The sequence below is a fragment of the Jaculus jaculus genome, chromosome 11 (assembly GCF_020740685.1).
Source record: "Jaculus jaculus isolate mJacJac1 chromosome 11, mJacJac1.mat.Y.cur, whole genome shotgun sequence".
NCBI lineage: Eukaryota > Metazoa > Chordata > Mammalia > Rodentia > Dipodidae > Jaculus > Jaculus jaculus.
In genome coordinates, this window is record NC_059112.1 from 5,498,060 (window position 1) to 5,514,566 (window position 16,507).

The following is a 16,507-nucleotide window of genomic DNA, read 5'->3' on the forward strand; positions in this document are numbered from 1 at the left end:
TTTCAATTCCTGGAACACATGGTATTTTTCTTAATGGAGACAGTAGGAAACACTCTTTGGTTATGGTTTCTTTAAGCCAAATTCATGGAATACTAACCCCAGATTTGGAAACTGCACAGAGATAAAGATACCACTCGCAGGCAGGCAGGCGTAAGAACTGAGGAGAAGCAGTAATGATTAAATGCCATCTTCAACCTCCCGCTCACTCTAAATGTAGTCTACAGTTATGCTCAGTACGTAATTCTTAGTTCCCCACTGACAAGCACACAACCTGTAAGGCTTGGTAAAAGTGCATTTGATTCACATTCCTGTTGTTTGTACTCTAGTAAACCTTGGATGTCTTTCCTGTGGGGTTTGTGATGACTTCTCCATTTGATGGGCTTGAGTGTAACTACCTGTGAGACTTTCCTTTTATATTTGACTTTTAAAATCTCTGCTTAAGTAAAGCATTCACTCACTTTAAACCTTGACTATCTGCCTTATGAAAGATAAATTTTCAAATATACTTGTCATCTGGGATTGTTTTTCTGTTCCCAGAAGTTTTAACATCAGTCTTTTTTTTATAGGTCTTTGTTTTAATCAATGCTTAATATTTGCAAATAAAAAAAAAAACTTCACCTCAGTTATCTTCAGAGAAAAAGTCAGCCCTGGGAAAGTTCTTTGCAAGCATTCATGTTTTAAATGTTAATTTCATTTTGTTTATTTTTATTTATTTATTTGAGAATGACAGACAGAGAGAGAAAGAGGCAGAAAGAGAGAGAGAGAATGGGCACGCCAAGGCCTCCAGCCACTGCAAAAGAACTCCAGATGCGTGTGCCCCTTTGTGCATCTGGCTTATGTGGGTCCTTGGGAATTGAGTCTTGAACCAGGGCCCTTAGGCTTCACAGGCAAGCGCTTAAGCACTCAGCCATCTCTCCAGCTCATGTTGATTTCATTTTGTATAATTGTTTCAATTAACTTGCTAATTTGTCAAGTCTCATTCCTAATACATTATACAGCTATATCTTCAGATTTAAAATTATTACTTGGTATAAATTATCAATTGAATATTATTTTTTTTAGATACTAGCAAATTCACAGTGTTTATCATGTGTTCTTTGATTAGCTCAGCTAATTCTCACTATGATCCTATGATTTACCTCTTGTTAACAACTCCACTGTATAAATGAAAAGGAAATTAGTCCAACATCACATGGTAATGATGAGAAAAGCTAGGATTCAAACCTGGCATTGGAGGCAAAGCCCAAGATTCATTAAAAAGATAACCTGCTTCTCCTTTTTTTTGATATTTTAAAGAGAAAAAACTCACTTTTTAAATTTCAAATTTGAGTGAAACATTCCGAAGCTAGTGCTCTGTGTGTTTCTATCAAAATCAAGTCAATGTAATGAAGAATGTATCATTGAGATTAAAAGTCTTCATTGTGGCATTCTCATCTTGGAGATTATATATATATCAATACAAGGGTGTTGTTAAAGGGCTGTGTCATGCAGATGGGGAACTAAAGAATTTTTATTCTCATATTTGTTAACATATTAGAAATTTATTATTAGTGTTATTTTAAATATTTATAGAAAATAAATCTATAAAACCTTCTTATCACCTTGAATCTCATAGGACATATTGAGACAAAAATATTTTTTGCGGGAGGACAAAAATCTTAAAAGTTTGTACCATAAACTTGATCGGGCTGGCACTCGGGAGACTGAGGCAAGAAGATTGAGCATTCAGGTCCAGCCTGAACTACACAATGCGACCTTGTCTCAACAGCATTGACAAGAAAGAGGTTGTAGACACACTGCATAAACTTAGACTCAGGGCTTTAACTCGCCCTTACTCTCTACACCCAGTACAATACAACACAGAAGGTGTTCAATAAAAGATTGTGGAGACAAAATATGTATGAGCAGATGAATAAGTGCATGGGTAGATAAATAGCTGGATGGCTAGATGGATAGACAGATAAAAGGGAAACAGAAGATGAACAAGGGAAATTGTTGTAGCTGATTAACATTTTAGGAGAAATTTTTTAGAATACGTTGTACAAGGCTATAACATAGCCATTTACATACAGACAGTTCATTTTGTATACATGGATATGATCACAGCCTGAGTCTTAAATTCCAATCCAATACATTCTTTACACATCTTAATGGGTAGAACTGCAGTATGTTAAAGCTAAACACACACACACACACACACACACACACACACACACACACACACGGACACAGTACATAAAAACATTAGCTATTGGTTTTCATTCAGTAATAAGTTTTGTTTTTGTTTTTGTGTTTTGAGGCAGGGTCTCACTTTAGCCCAGGCTGATCTGGAATTCACTGTGCAGTCTCAGGGTGGCCACGAACTCATGGCAATCCTCCTACCTCTACCTCCCGAGTGCTGGGATTAAAGGCGTGTGCCACCAAAGCTGACTTTCATTCTGTAATAAGTTTTATTCAGTCTGATTCCTCATTCCTTTATTCCTTTTCTAGTTCTGTACATATTAAACAGTATCACCATTTCATAATGTCATTCTAGGCCACAGTAGAAAATTTTTGTTGATCAATATTACATTACATATATACTGTGTGCTTCCTGATGTCTATCTTGTCTTCTTTGGGGCATTTACAAGATAATCTTACAATCCAAAATGCTCTTTGTTTCAAAAGTACATACACATGTATTTTTGATGTACTTTTGGTACATATATATCCATATAATAAAATGATCATTTTCACTGATGGCTGATTTCTATCAAGCATGTGATAAAACCAATTGATACCAGCTTGCATTTGTATCTTGATACCAGCTTGCATTTGTGTATTATTGTATATTATTTACTGTGTATATTATTATATATTATTAACTATATGCTGGCCACTTCAAAATGTTAAGGCATTTAATTTCCTATGTAGATAGTAATTTTATTTCTATTTGAGATATATGGAAGCTAAGATACAGAAGATCTAAATGTCTGACTAACAAGTACTACAAATACTAAGGCTGAGATATGGGCTCAAGTAGCCTGGGTCAGAGATTAGTCTCTTACTACTAATGTGTACCATTAGAAGCCAAGTCTATTATTTTACATTATTAGAAGGTGTATATGATTGTGTTCTATTACTAAAGTCTACTTTTAATATTATGTAAGACAGACTGTGCAGCTTTAGGCTAAGACAATAGAACTCCATATTTTGCTGTTATCTCATGGTCAGAGAAAGAGAGAGGGTTAAATTACAGTCATATTTCAGGATAGAGCTTAAAAAGTAATGCCTTTTTACTGAAAAGCATAGAAGTCTAAGAGGCAAAAGAACAGGAAATTCTTTTCACTAATTAAGTTTGGAGAATGTTAAAGAAAAGAACTTACTTCAACAATGTGGAGTAAGTCTGACCCAAGCAGGCCAAGTGTGAAAAGTTGTGTATCTGTGCGTCACGGAATCGCCCCTCAAGGGGAGTGGAGAGCCTCCCTCGGAGTCAGGGCAGTGGCTCTCAGGAACCTGCAGTTCACATTTTCCTCTGCCACTCCCAGGCTTCTCACAGGTATGCTCCATTTCAAATTGTTTCCAGGTTGTATCCATGGGGCTGGAGTGAAGGCGGCTCCCTAGATAGGGAAGGACAGAGGCTTTCCTGTCTGCATCCCGGACTTTCCTCCTCTGAGTCCCTTGAGCTCAACAAAGCCTAAACTTTGTCATTTCTCAAAGACAAATTGTCTTTGGTCTAAACACACGATGATATCTCCTCCTGTTTTGCATCTCCCTCTGGGCCTTGTTCTCACTGCCATGCAAGCTAGAGCTGTGTAAGAAGGAAACATCAGGTATTCCTTAGTTTCTTCTTTTGTCAACTTTCCTGAGAACAAAGCCACAAAGCATCTCATTGCTGGGAATGCACCTAGAACCACGTCTACTACACACCATTCTGAGAAACGGAAGGCCCACAAGAAATATCAGGAGAGACAGTGGTGTAAAGAATACATGGAAAGCTTTCGTGTGTCCCCAGTTTTTCAGTTTTCAGATGTCTAAGAGCCAGGTAATACATGAGGTATAAACCTGAAAGAGACACAGTGCCCATCTTTACTCTTCATTTGAGATCACAGAGAGCTCTACAGCTTTCAGAAATGAAGATCTTATCCAACATTACTTAAAGTGGTGTTTTGTTTTTTTTTTTAAAGGACTTTTCTTCAGTGGTGGGTCCCAGCTTTGGAAAAGGAGCATGTGTTGACTCCTTGGAATACGTTTGTCACTTCTGTTCATTTAATTACTAAGTCATCTTGTAGGATGGACTGGGAGGCTGGGCAACAATTCTTTTCTGCACTGGATGCTCCATTCTGAACTCTAAACGATTGTTTTCATGAAGACTTCTGCAGATATAAGCGACCTATCCAGGGGCACACATATGGTAATCACAAGCATCTACTTTTGCATAATAATAACATACATATTCTTGAGGAAAGCAGAAAATAATCCTTTAAAAAGGAAAAAAATGGGATCTTGTGGATAACATGGTAAAGGGCATGCAGTAGGAGGAGTAACCAGCGCGTCTGCTCGGTACAGTGAGCTTTGAGAAGGAAAGAGGGAAGCTGGTGGGGCGGAAGTCGCAAAACGTATTTTGCTCAAGTAACTTTAAGCACACATATGTGATAATGACCAGGAAACTTTGCTCACATTCCAACTCTGATCCTCAGCAGTTCATTTGCTCTCTCCATATATATTCTTCAAAGCGTGTATCTTTCCATTCTGTAAGATTGCAAAGCACAAATTCACAATGCCGTTGAATTAGTTCCACGTTTCTCTAACAACATCTTTAGAAAAAGCATGCTAAGAACACACCCTGCTAAAACTGACTAATGGATGTATAATGGATGTGATAAATTAGATTTCATGGAGATTATAGGTTGTGTGGTTCAGGAGAAGGATCATTTGTACCTGCCCGTTCCTTAAAAGAATGTACAAAGCTAATTATGGCATGATAAGGAGTTGTTTCTAGCTTTTTCTTCATTTTAATTTTGGAAAGTTCACTGTGTATTTCTGAAAGTATTACTGGCATAAAGCATTTCCTAGTCTTTTTGTCTATTCTAAACCCAGAATTCCCTTTTGATGGAATACTTCTCCACTTTTATTCCTATAAGAAATTAATAATTTGGCCCTCATGTGCTTCCTCTGAATGCTATAGATTTCCATTTCAAGAAAGCCACAATATTTTTATATGTGCATTTATTTATTTCAGAGAGAAAACATGGGTGTTCCATAGCTTCTTCCCACTGCAAACAAACTCCAGATGCATGTGCCACATTGTGTATCTGGCTTACATAAGTACTGTGGAATTGAACCTAGGTTGACAGACTTTGCCAGCAGGTGCTCTTGAACACTGAGTTATCTCTCCAGCCCAACAATATTTTTAATTGTGGTATACAGAATGCCAATATAATCCCAACATTATCACCCTCTGGTGAGGCTGTGAAGATATATATACATACATGTATGTATGTATGTATGTGTATGTGTGTGTGTATCTATCTATCTATCTATCTATCTATCTATCTATCTATCTATATCTCCCACATATATTTTGGTTTTTTGAGGTAGGGTCTCACTCTAGCCCAGGCTGACCTGGAATTCACTATGTAGTCTCAGGTTGGCCTCGAATTTATGGCAGTCCTCCTACCTCTGCCTCCCAAGTGCTGGGATTAAAGGCGTGTGCCACCATGCCCGGCTGGGATATTTTGTTGTTGTTGTTGTTTTGAGGTAGGGTCCCACTCTAGCTCAAGCTGACCTGGAATTCACTCTGTAGTCTCAGGCTGGCCTTGAACTCACAGTGATGCTCCTACCTCTGCCTCCAAAGTGCTGAGATTAAAAAGGCATGCACCACCACACCTGGCCGAAAAGATATTTTTATGAGGTAGTTACAGTCCCAAATTAAATTATTTGAAAGAGGAGTGATCATCCTCGGAGGTCTAAGTAGGTGATACCTTAAGAAGCTTTACCTGAATTAAATTTCTAGATGGAGAGAGATACAGTGTAAGAGAGATTCCCAATTGTTGGCTTTAAAGATAGAGAGGCATTTGGCAAGGAATTGATGGCATTGAGTTCCTGGGGGTGGCAAGGACCTCAGTTCTTCTTCAAGCAGCTGAGATTTGCCTAATGCATTAGAAACTTGAAAGAAGATCAGAAATATTAGATCAGGGAAATACCAACCAAAATCTTGAAAAAAAGCTATATGAGATCTTCAGCAGAGTACCCAACCATGGGTAAGCTGCTACATTTGTGGTAATTAGTTACTCAGCAAGAAAAAAAAAATGAATATGCCTGTGTTTGTTTTGTTGGCCTAAGTGAGCAGGTTAAAGACGATGTATGGACAAAATGGTGCATGTCCACTTACAACAGGCTCATCCCCAAAAATCTTCACTCAGGGTGTCTCTTCATACATCTGAACTGATATTAAGCAAATAGCTAATGCAGCCTCTCCAGAATGGGAAGGTCATGCTGCATTTTTCCTTTCATGTATGGCAGTTTTATATCTGTAAAATCTGGCCATTAAGCTAAATGTCTATTCACATAGGATTGAGTACCTGCGGCTTTAATTTGGAGTCCTTGAAGCCTTTGTTACTGGCTGTAGCCCATAGGCTGTATTCCCCACAGGCGCTTTCACTAAGACAGCCAGCGAACAGGAGCACTTTCCCCATGGCTTGTTTGCCACCGTCCCGTGACGCTCATGGCTCTTCCAGGACTTGGACAGGTACCTCTGTCTCCTGAGCAGTGTGTCCGTGAAGGTGAAACACACTGTTTGCTTATGATCCCAGGGCCCCCCTGTGAGCCTCTGAGTGTCTGTGTGGAGTGATGTGGTGTGAGTCTTCTGTCATCTCTCTCCATTTGTTCTCTCCAGGCTCTGCCCCATGAGGAGGTACAATTCAAAGCTTATAAATGTCCTTATGTGCCAGTATTTCTTTCTTTTCTTTATCTTTTTTTTGAGGTAGGATCTCACTCTGGTCCAGGCTGACCTAAAATTAACTCTGTCATCTCAGGGTGACCTTGAACTCTCGGCGATCCTCCTACCTCTGCCTCCCGAGTGCTGAGATTAAAGGCGTGCACCACCACGCCCGGCTTCATGCCAGTATTTCTATTCAGTCTTTGTCTCCCTGCGAACCACACTAAAACGATTCACTGAGAAAATGAAGGAACCCAGCAAGTCAAGACTCTATAGTGATGAACACAAAAATGACAAGTGTATCTAAGAATTCAAGTGCAACTCACTCAAAGGCAGTTTGCACAATATATTTCTGTCTTCGAGTTCTGGCCTGAGTTTGAGATGTCTACAAAGTCAACTCTAAGAACCTTTGTTTCCTTATTTGGAAAACAATTACATCGTACAAACATAAATTGTATTAGAGTAATTATATTCTAAGGTTCCTTTAACTTATGGATTTAGTTTTCAAGCCATTTCAGAGCTTGAGTCATGCCTCACCCTGCCCCATGGAGCTCCTCCTCGCTGCAGTTGAGGGTATTAGAACTCGTCCATCACAGGACACACAGCACTCCCACAGCCAGGACTCGAGATGCTTTGTATGCAATTAGTATTCCTGTGATCAACGTTTCCCACGCATGGAATTCAGATCTTGCAGGTTCCACCACGTTGATTAAATAAAACTAATTACATATACCAAAACTATCATTTTCTTAGCCATTTAACCTCAACCAATTTGTATCTTTTTATCCTGCCATTTACATATAAACATAAGTTTATATTCAAAAGAAAGTTATTTTATAAATCAGTTCATCTGAACTTCTGCTATTAACACGGATACATGAAGTGACAGCCGAGCAGCGAAGAGTGCTGGCAGTGGAGGCGGAGCCCCAGAGCAAGACGAGCTGGACACTGACCAGCAAATCAGGAACGCTCTCCCACGCCGTGTTCTTTCACGTGTGAGATTGGCCTAATGCCTTCTTGACTCTGGGATTCACGAAGTTCTTACTCTGTACCAGGCACCTCGTTTGGTTTTAGTGCTACAATACACTCTGAACAAGATTAGTGTGACCCATCCAGCACGCTGGTTAACTACACACAGATAAGCATTCATGCAAAGACTTGAAGCAATACAATGCGTGCAGTTGTCCATCAGAAGGTGCTAGATGGAAAGCAAGGTTTCTTCCAAAACTGTGGCCATTTTATCTAGTTGTAGTTGAATGCAGTAAGTACACATTGCCATGCTTGAAATATTTGAGCCAAATGAATGTAACTAAAACCTAGTCAAAGCTTTAGATATAAATTCTAGCTTGTTAGAAATGAAGTTCTTAGGAAAAAAATAACAAGTTAATGGGCACCATAGGAAAGCATCAGATACATATGGAAGGTGAGCATTCAGAAGATTGCTAGCTTGCTCTGTTCATCCAATCGACACCATTCACACATGAAACAAAGGCATTACTTGTTTAGACTAACAGAGTCTAAAATCCATAATAACCGAGTACTCAACTCAGTCCTTGGTTATATCCTGGTTTGTACAAAACAACTGCAAATACAATGAGGATGATAAAGGTCCCTTGTAGATGGATGAGGTATCAGAAAATATTAAAGAAATGCCAATTTTAGGAGTTCTAATGATGTACTGGTTGTCGTGGAATTACCCTAATTTCTTATAACAATAATTTGGTGAAGGCCATGATGTCTTAATTCACATTATAATGCTGGGGTAAAAAAAAATGAGTAAAATACGGGGGCTAGAAAATGGCTTAGTGATTAAGATGCTTGCCTACAAAGGTGCATTGCCTACAAAGCCCAATGACCTGGGTTTGATGCCCCAGTGCCTACGTAATGCCAGATGCATAAAGTGAAGCATGCATCTACAGCCCTAGCACGCCTGTTCTCTCTGTCTCTTTTCTCTCTATCTCTATCTGCTCCCAAATAAATAAATAAAAATATTGAAGAACGAGTAAATGACACAAAAATGTTAATAAAATGATGGGATGAATATGTGCAGATTTATTTATATTTTTCCAATTTTCCATGAGTCTAAACATGTTACAAGAGAGTGTATTTGAAGTCACTTTGTAAGCCCTAAATAGAAAGATGGGAGCTAAGGCGCTGCAAGGGGGGGTGTTCCCTGTCAAGCACTGTGCCGCTTGGCTCTTCTGCTAAGAGCAGTTGCGCTTGGCCCTCACGGAGATTCCTCAAAACAGCTCCAAACACTAAGGAGCAAGGTCACAGGTCCTAGGTTCTGAGCTCTTGTTTTGCTCAGGACACCTTCACCAAAATAGGAGACAAATGCCTTCTTGTGTGGAAGGCAGCCTAGAGCCACATGTGCTTAAGGGAAGAGCTGTCGCTTCATGATGAGAGAGTAACCACCAGGATTTCCTTCTTGCAGAGCAGTGGAATTTGTTGTCCGAAAGAGAGCTTTGAAGACAGGGGTGGTCGCCTTCCTCACACTGCTGTCACTGATCACGGTGTCAGCGACCATTGGTCTTCTGGCTCACTTCTTAATCTGGGGTAGGTAAATTAGGATTTCACTTTTCTGCAAAATGTAATTTGCACATATGTAAACGAAGTTTTTACTTGTAACTAGACCAGTACCCACTGAGAATAGTTTTGAATGTATTCCTTACTGCTTCCAACAAAGTAGTTTTTGAGACTCTACATAGAATGTCAAAAATAGCCATTGACAGTAATTTAATAGTCAAACTAAACAACCCTGGTCACTCATTATAGAGATGAACAACTGCAATAAATTAGTTATCAAAATTGGGTCTTTTACTCATGACCTTTATTTTCTGCATCAGTATTTCTAGGACACAACAAAAATGCATATCTAATGAAATAATAAATTCTAAAAGGAGGGATAAATTACAGATAAACATTATGTAATAGAAACACTTGTTCTCAGAGAAAATATATGCTTCTCAGAACAATATTTAAGGATTGGTTTTATTAGACAATATATTTATAACAAAAATAAATAATTTATGAATTATAATTATTTATAAATTTATAAATTAGAAATATCATAAATGTATAATGTATAAAGGCAACTTTTTACATTTTCTGACAAATTTTCACCCTGTGACTGTGATAATGAAGACCTGTTCCAGTTGTGTACTTAATGTTTTGCTCACCTTCACAGACATGGTGAGGCAGTGATATCTTAGATTAAAAAGGTTTACTAGCATATTTCTGGGTCTTATATTACAAACTCAATAATAGCTTATTTACATCAATAGCAAAAGTGATGAGTGTTAGCTCATTTGTGTATATAAAAGCATCTTCACTGGGGGAGCCTTTTTAAAAAATTATTTTTTATTATGACCTTTACAGTATGAACATCTTGCATACTGATCATGTTCCCATTGTGTTACACTCTTATATCCCCTCTCTCCTGCCACATTCCACTGAGGGACCTCCTCTGTGGGATTGTGCACTCATGGCCCCACAGGAAGTGAGGTTTTTTAATATTTTATTTATTTATTTATGAGAGAGAAAGAGATAGAGAAAAAGAGAGAATGGGCACACCAGGGCTCTAGCCACTGCATATGAACTCCAGACATATGTGCCCCCTTGTGCATCTGGTCTACGTGGGACCTGAGGAATTGAACCTGGGTCCTTGGGCTTCACAGGCAAATTCCATAACCACTAAGCCATTTCCCCAGTCCCTGGGAGTGAGTTTTGATAGCAGGCTTTGCTCTCTTCCTTCCTGTCCTGACTGGGAAGCAGTGATCCGACTAACTTCCCAGTCACACAGGTTCCCCTGCAACCTCAGGGAGCTTTCTTCTTAGTCTTTCGTTTCATCTTTTTCTTCATTGCATCTGGGCCGTGCACTGCAAGTAAACATTTATAAGGATGCTCATGTTCCTGTGCTTCTTGATGGTTTTGCCTCCACTCAGCGAGGAACAAGGCAGTCATGAGTGCACAAGTTCTAGAGACTTACCATAGGGCTCAAAACTTGGACATATCACTTACTAGTTGTATAACAAAGCAAAAGTTGTGTGATATCACTGTCTTGTGTTCCTCATTTAAGAAACAGAGGCAATGAAGTGTTAGAGAGATGGTATGATGCTCAGTACTACCTGTCATGCGCAGCACGGTGGCATGCCCACAGCAAGGGTTCACTGCCAACATAAAACATCATTACTTTGTTTCTTATGAAATTCATTCAGGAACAAACTTGGTAATATATATATATATATATATATATATATATATATATATATATATGGTATTATATATATATATATGGTATTATATATATTATATTACATATAATATATATAATATATATTATATTTTTTCTTTATTTTTCTTTATTTATTTGAGAATGACAGAGAGAGAGAAAGAGGCAAAGAGAGACAGAGAATGGATGTGCCAGGGCTTCCAGCCACTGCAAACGAACTCTGGATGCATGCACCCCCTTGTGCATCTGGCTAACGTGGATTCTGGGCAATCAAGCCTTGAACCAGGGTCCTTAGGTTTCACAGGCAAGCACTTAACCACTAAGCCATCTCTCCAGCCCAAACTTGGTAATATATTTAAGGTTTCACATCAGCACTATTATGGTTTGGTCTTAAATTATGAACTCATTGCCAAAATCATGTAGCTTCCTATTTTCCATTTTCATCACAGGCCAGAAAATGGAACACTACCGTGGCTCCTTTAAACTTTCAGATATTCAAGTCAATAGCAATTCCGGACGCAGGCATTCACACCAATTGAAGGACTTACAGGAGATGAGCGAAAATGTGGTAAGTCAGGTAAAATTCCTATCATGGGAAAATTCAAATGAAAAGAATTCTATGGATCATTTTACTTATTTCCAAAACTGTGATTTTCAGACAACCTGTTTCAGAATCACCTTGCCAATTTCTGAGCCCTGTGCAAACCTGCTTCTTCAGTTTCTTGTGGGATGAATAGGTAGAGAGAGGTGGAGGGGGAGGTGCTGGCTCAAAAATCTCTTGTAAATGGGCTGGACAAATGGCTTAGTGGTTAAGGTGCTTGCCAGTAAAGCCAAAGGACCAGGTTCAATTCCACAGTACCTACATAAGCCAGATGTACAAGGTGACACATGCATCTGGAGTTCATTTGCAGTGGCTGGAGGCCCTGCCATGCCCATTCTCTCTCCACCTCTCTCTCTCTCTCCCTCTCTCTCTCTCTCATTCTCTCGCTCGCTCTCATCTCTCATAAATAAAAATAATAATAAATCTCATGTAGAGATGGAGGCACTGATATTAAGGTATCATAGGCTATTGTTCCCCTAATTTTAACAGAATGTTTCCTTAATAGAAAATCCTAGTTTTTCCAGTACTCGTTACCTATAAGACCACAGGTTTTGTGTGTGTGTGTGTGTGTGTGTGTGTGTGTGTGTGTGTGTAAGATCACAGTCTAAGATTTACAGTATTTAAAAATAGCTAAGAAAGGAAAGGAAAACAAAATATCTGTTTTGCCTTACAAATGCATTAGTAAAGACAAACCCCAGATGTGCTGTGTAATATTTGTACTTCATGCTGACATGCCGGCCTGTCCCGCGGAGGACAAGCCGCAGCACTGCCCGCTCAGGACGCCCAGGGCTCCTCACAGGCAGCTGCTCAGGCGAACCTGCCTGGTAAGGAAGCGCCGAAGCTCACAGTCATGTTAAAGGGAATAAATGGTAGATACATCGCTTCATTTTAGTCAAAGAGTACTTTTTCTCCAAAACATTTTCTCTCTTTTTCTTCTCAAAACAAATGTCCACTTTTCCATGCAACCATCTTCTTCCTTTCTGGGCCATACTTAGTTACAACGTATTATAGGTCATGTTGATAATCTATATTTCAAGTAGTATTAAACTGTGAGTGCTGAGTTTTATCCAGACAACAAACACTTCACATTTACAGATTAATAGATGCCTTCTAAAATGCTTTTTGTGGGCTGGGTAGATGGCTCAGTGCTTAAAGGTGCTGGCTTGCAAAGCCTGCTGGCCCTTGTCCAACTCCCCACTACCCATGTAAAGGTGGATGCTCAAAGAGGTGCATGTGTCTGGAGATGACTTGCAGAAACAAGAGGCCCTGGCACACCTGTACTTTCTCTCTTCAACATATTTTTTGAAAAAACGTGTACAAAGAAAATGCCATTTGCAAGAAGTTCTTAAAGAATGCCAAAATTATCTGCAGCAGTTGGAGGCCCTATCCTGCCCATTCTCTCCCGTTCTCTGTCTCTTTTCTTCTTCTTCTCTCTCCACAAATAAATAAATAAAAACATAAATATTGTTTTTAAAAATCTCAAAATATGAATAGGAGAGTAAGTCATATTAGTTACTTTTACAAATCTTGGGGAATATCTGTGAGGAATTTTCTGGATTAGACTAATTGACATGTGAAGACCTGTCTTATCTGTAGGCATATTCTATCCTATATTTTTACTATTTGTTCATTCTCATGGCTGCTCTAGAAACTTACAGTTTTAGAGATAAGTGTGATAGTTGTATACATTGCACCTAGACTTTTATTATTCTATTAATATTGACCATGAAAGCAATCAATAATTTTGAAGAAATGATTCACCAAACTTTTTTTGCCGTGTACCTATTTTCAAGGTTCTTTTAAAGAAGTTTTTCCTTTCCTGTCAACCATAAAAAACTTTTATTGTATAGTCTTCTGTTAACTTTGATTTTTTGCTATTTTATATGAGATCTGTAATGGATCTAGAGAATACATTCAAACAGGATATTAAGTAAAATCTAATTTTTAGAAACTATCTAATGAGTCAGTTTGGAAATGTAACCAACTAGACAGCTGAATCTTTTCCCACCATATGGTATGATTAATGAGCTCCCCATATTTCTTGGCACCTTGGTCATTCAGAGGAAGAAATATGATCTCTCTGCTCAAGTCACTTAGCATCTGTGCAAACAGAGGTAACGTGTGAAACTCAAGAGCATGACATGATATAATTAAGGGTTACATTGTGTGTTAAGGACAATGGGGGGAGAATTTCAAAGATAAAGAAAATGAAGGAAGTTCCCATCATACGGGAAAGCTTTGTGTCACTTTACACTTGTTGAAATGGTACAGTTGCTCTTTTTCCTCCAACCCCCACAAAGTTTGCTCTGGAGGACTTCCAGTAAGGGCTCACGCCCCATCCTGATCCACTGCTGTGGATTGTTGTTAAATCCTAGTAAGCAAAGTCAGATCCTTTTCTCTTTCCTTTGTGGATACTAATTAGATCACCAACAAAGACAGGTTGCAAGTCCTGTTCGTCCTCATAATTTTTACTTTACTGATTTGAGTGCAGATGGAGATGTAAAAGTAAAATGAATTCATGCTAATTCCCTGAGATGGTGGGACAGACGTATCTGTTCTCTCACACCCCTCAGAAAAGACTCCCAGAACCAAAAACCAGTAACTTAAAAACCACGAACCAATAAGGCACGTCATACCCTAATTTACCAAATATCATTCCTTCGTCTTGTGTACACTAAACATACCCAAAGCATTTACATTAGCTTATGGTTAGGCAAAAATCACCAAACAAAAAACTTAATTTATAATAAACTACTGGATGTCTGGTGTCATGTATTAAATACTGGTATTTAAAAAAAAAAAACACTAAAACATGCTAAACTTTAGAGTGCTGTTGCCCAGCATTGTAAGAGTGTCATACCATATATTTCTCATTCAAGAAGAGATCAAAATTCAGTATTCAAAATACACTTTCCCCAGACATTCAGCTTTCACACACTTATGCTGTCAGATAATCCAAAGCAGAACCATTGCAGGCTCCAGAAGCAGCGACAGTCTACCTGGGGAGGCCATCTCACTTGTCACTCAAGTATGAGGACGAGTGGAGCCACTGGGGGAGCGCTCCACCTGGAGAATATTTTCAGAAATATCAGAAACATCTAAGTTAGGTCATTACACATGTGAAAGTTAAACCAACTTGAAAACCTGTAATAACAGTAATATCACTAACATCTATTGAATGCCTAACAGCGTATGGAAACATCCGTGCTTTATTTTACTTAGTCCTCAGTAACAACCTTGTGAGGGAGATAAATGGTTATCTCAGGTCTACAGAAGAGAAAATCAAAGAAGAGAAGGCTCAGTTTCTCAGAGTTATACAACTACTAAATGATACAGTTAGTTTTGGAAAGCAGACATTCTCATTTGAAAGTCCACATTCTTAGTAAACTTTTATTCCCTATGATATTTGTCATCCAAAAGACTATCTCTGTGGCTTTACTTCCCATTTATACAGATCTCAGAATTTAAGGATTTATTTCTGACATATTATTCGTTTACAATTATCTTGTTAATGAGACCATAACCACCAACTTCATTAACAATGTCAACAAGTGCATGACTTAGGATCCACCCCTAGAAGAAAAACAAATAAAAACCACTTCTATGCCCAAAGATGTTGTAAACTTTATCTTCTTTGTTTCAAGGAGCACCTGAAACAGGGCCCAACATTATTCTCAACATATCCTCGAGTTTATATATCTAGAGTTGTAGAGATAAAGAACTTGAAAACTGAAAAAGCTTAGAAACTCTGCCAATTGGGGGGCTAATGTAAGGGACTTAGCCTTGATAGGCAGCAGAGGTTCTAAGTCCATCTACCAGATCAAGGTGATAATGAACTTAACCTCACAAAAGTGCTAAAGATGACCTGAAATTTGGCAGTGTACCAGGAAAGAGATATGAATAACATCCAGAGCTTTTGAGCTATAGCCCTCTGCCTAGAATGAAGAGATTGAATTTGAAACCTTGGAGACAAAAAACACAGAAGCTGATTCAGGTGTGGGTGCACACTTCTAATATAAGTAATCACAGGTTTGAGGTGTTTCTGGGCTATATAGTGACCTCCTACTTCAATAATGACAATAGTGGTAGGAATTATTCATAGTAAGCAGAATCTAGCAAGAAACTTCATGCTAAGTGAATAGAAAATCTGGAAGTAGGAAGTGGCTGCATTCCTATCTGAGGACAGAGTCCAGGTTCCCTCTACAAAGGAAGTTTAGGCATATTTGAGAAATAGGGATATAATCATATCCTCCACCCAGTTAACTTGAATCCTGACTAATCAAACACAATAACCCTTAACTGTTGTGCATTTCATTTCTAATCTTTAATATAAAATCACACAGAAGGTATTATTACCCTTCCCAAATAAGGAGGTTTGAAGCTATGTGGGTAACCCTAAACATGGCTTCCTGCAAGTAGATTGGTTGCTCGTAAGGAAGAGATTCAAATAAAATGGGAGATAAAAATTCTTAAACAAATTTTAATTTTCTTATCTAATTTTTAAACCCATAAATTTACTTTTTCTTAATTGTCTGTGTTAGGGTCACTTGTTACAAAGATGCCCTCATCTTCATCTCCCTGTAGTGGTTTTTTTGGAAGCAATAGAAGCAACTGTGAGGAGAGGAAGTTGATGGATGTGATTTCACATGCAGTTCCAGCACACAGAATCTATAGTTAGAGGCAAGGTGTGGATGAATAGCTTTTTGAAGAAATTTTTCTGAGAAAGAAAAAATATGCACATATCTAAACTTGATAA

The 16,507-nt window shown here is 38.5% G+C and overlaps 1 protein-coding gene across 1 annotated transcript in view; it reads left to right on the forward strand.

Moving 5' to 3' along the window:
- Window positions 1-16,507, forward strand: part of Tmprss11a (transmembrane serine protease 11A) — a 57,190-nt gene that overhangs the window by 8,991 nt on the left and 31,692 nt on the right. Inside the window, exons 7-8 of the mRNA XM_012950344.2 lie at window positions 9,354-9,475; window positions 11,600-11,718. Of these exons, the coding sequence (XP_012805798.2) occupies window positions 9,354-9,475; window positions 11,600-11,718 (241 nt within the window). The remainder of the gene's footprint in view (window positions 1-9,353; window positions 9,476-11,599; window positions 11,719-16,507) is intronic.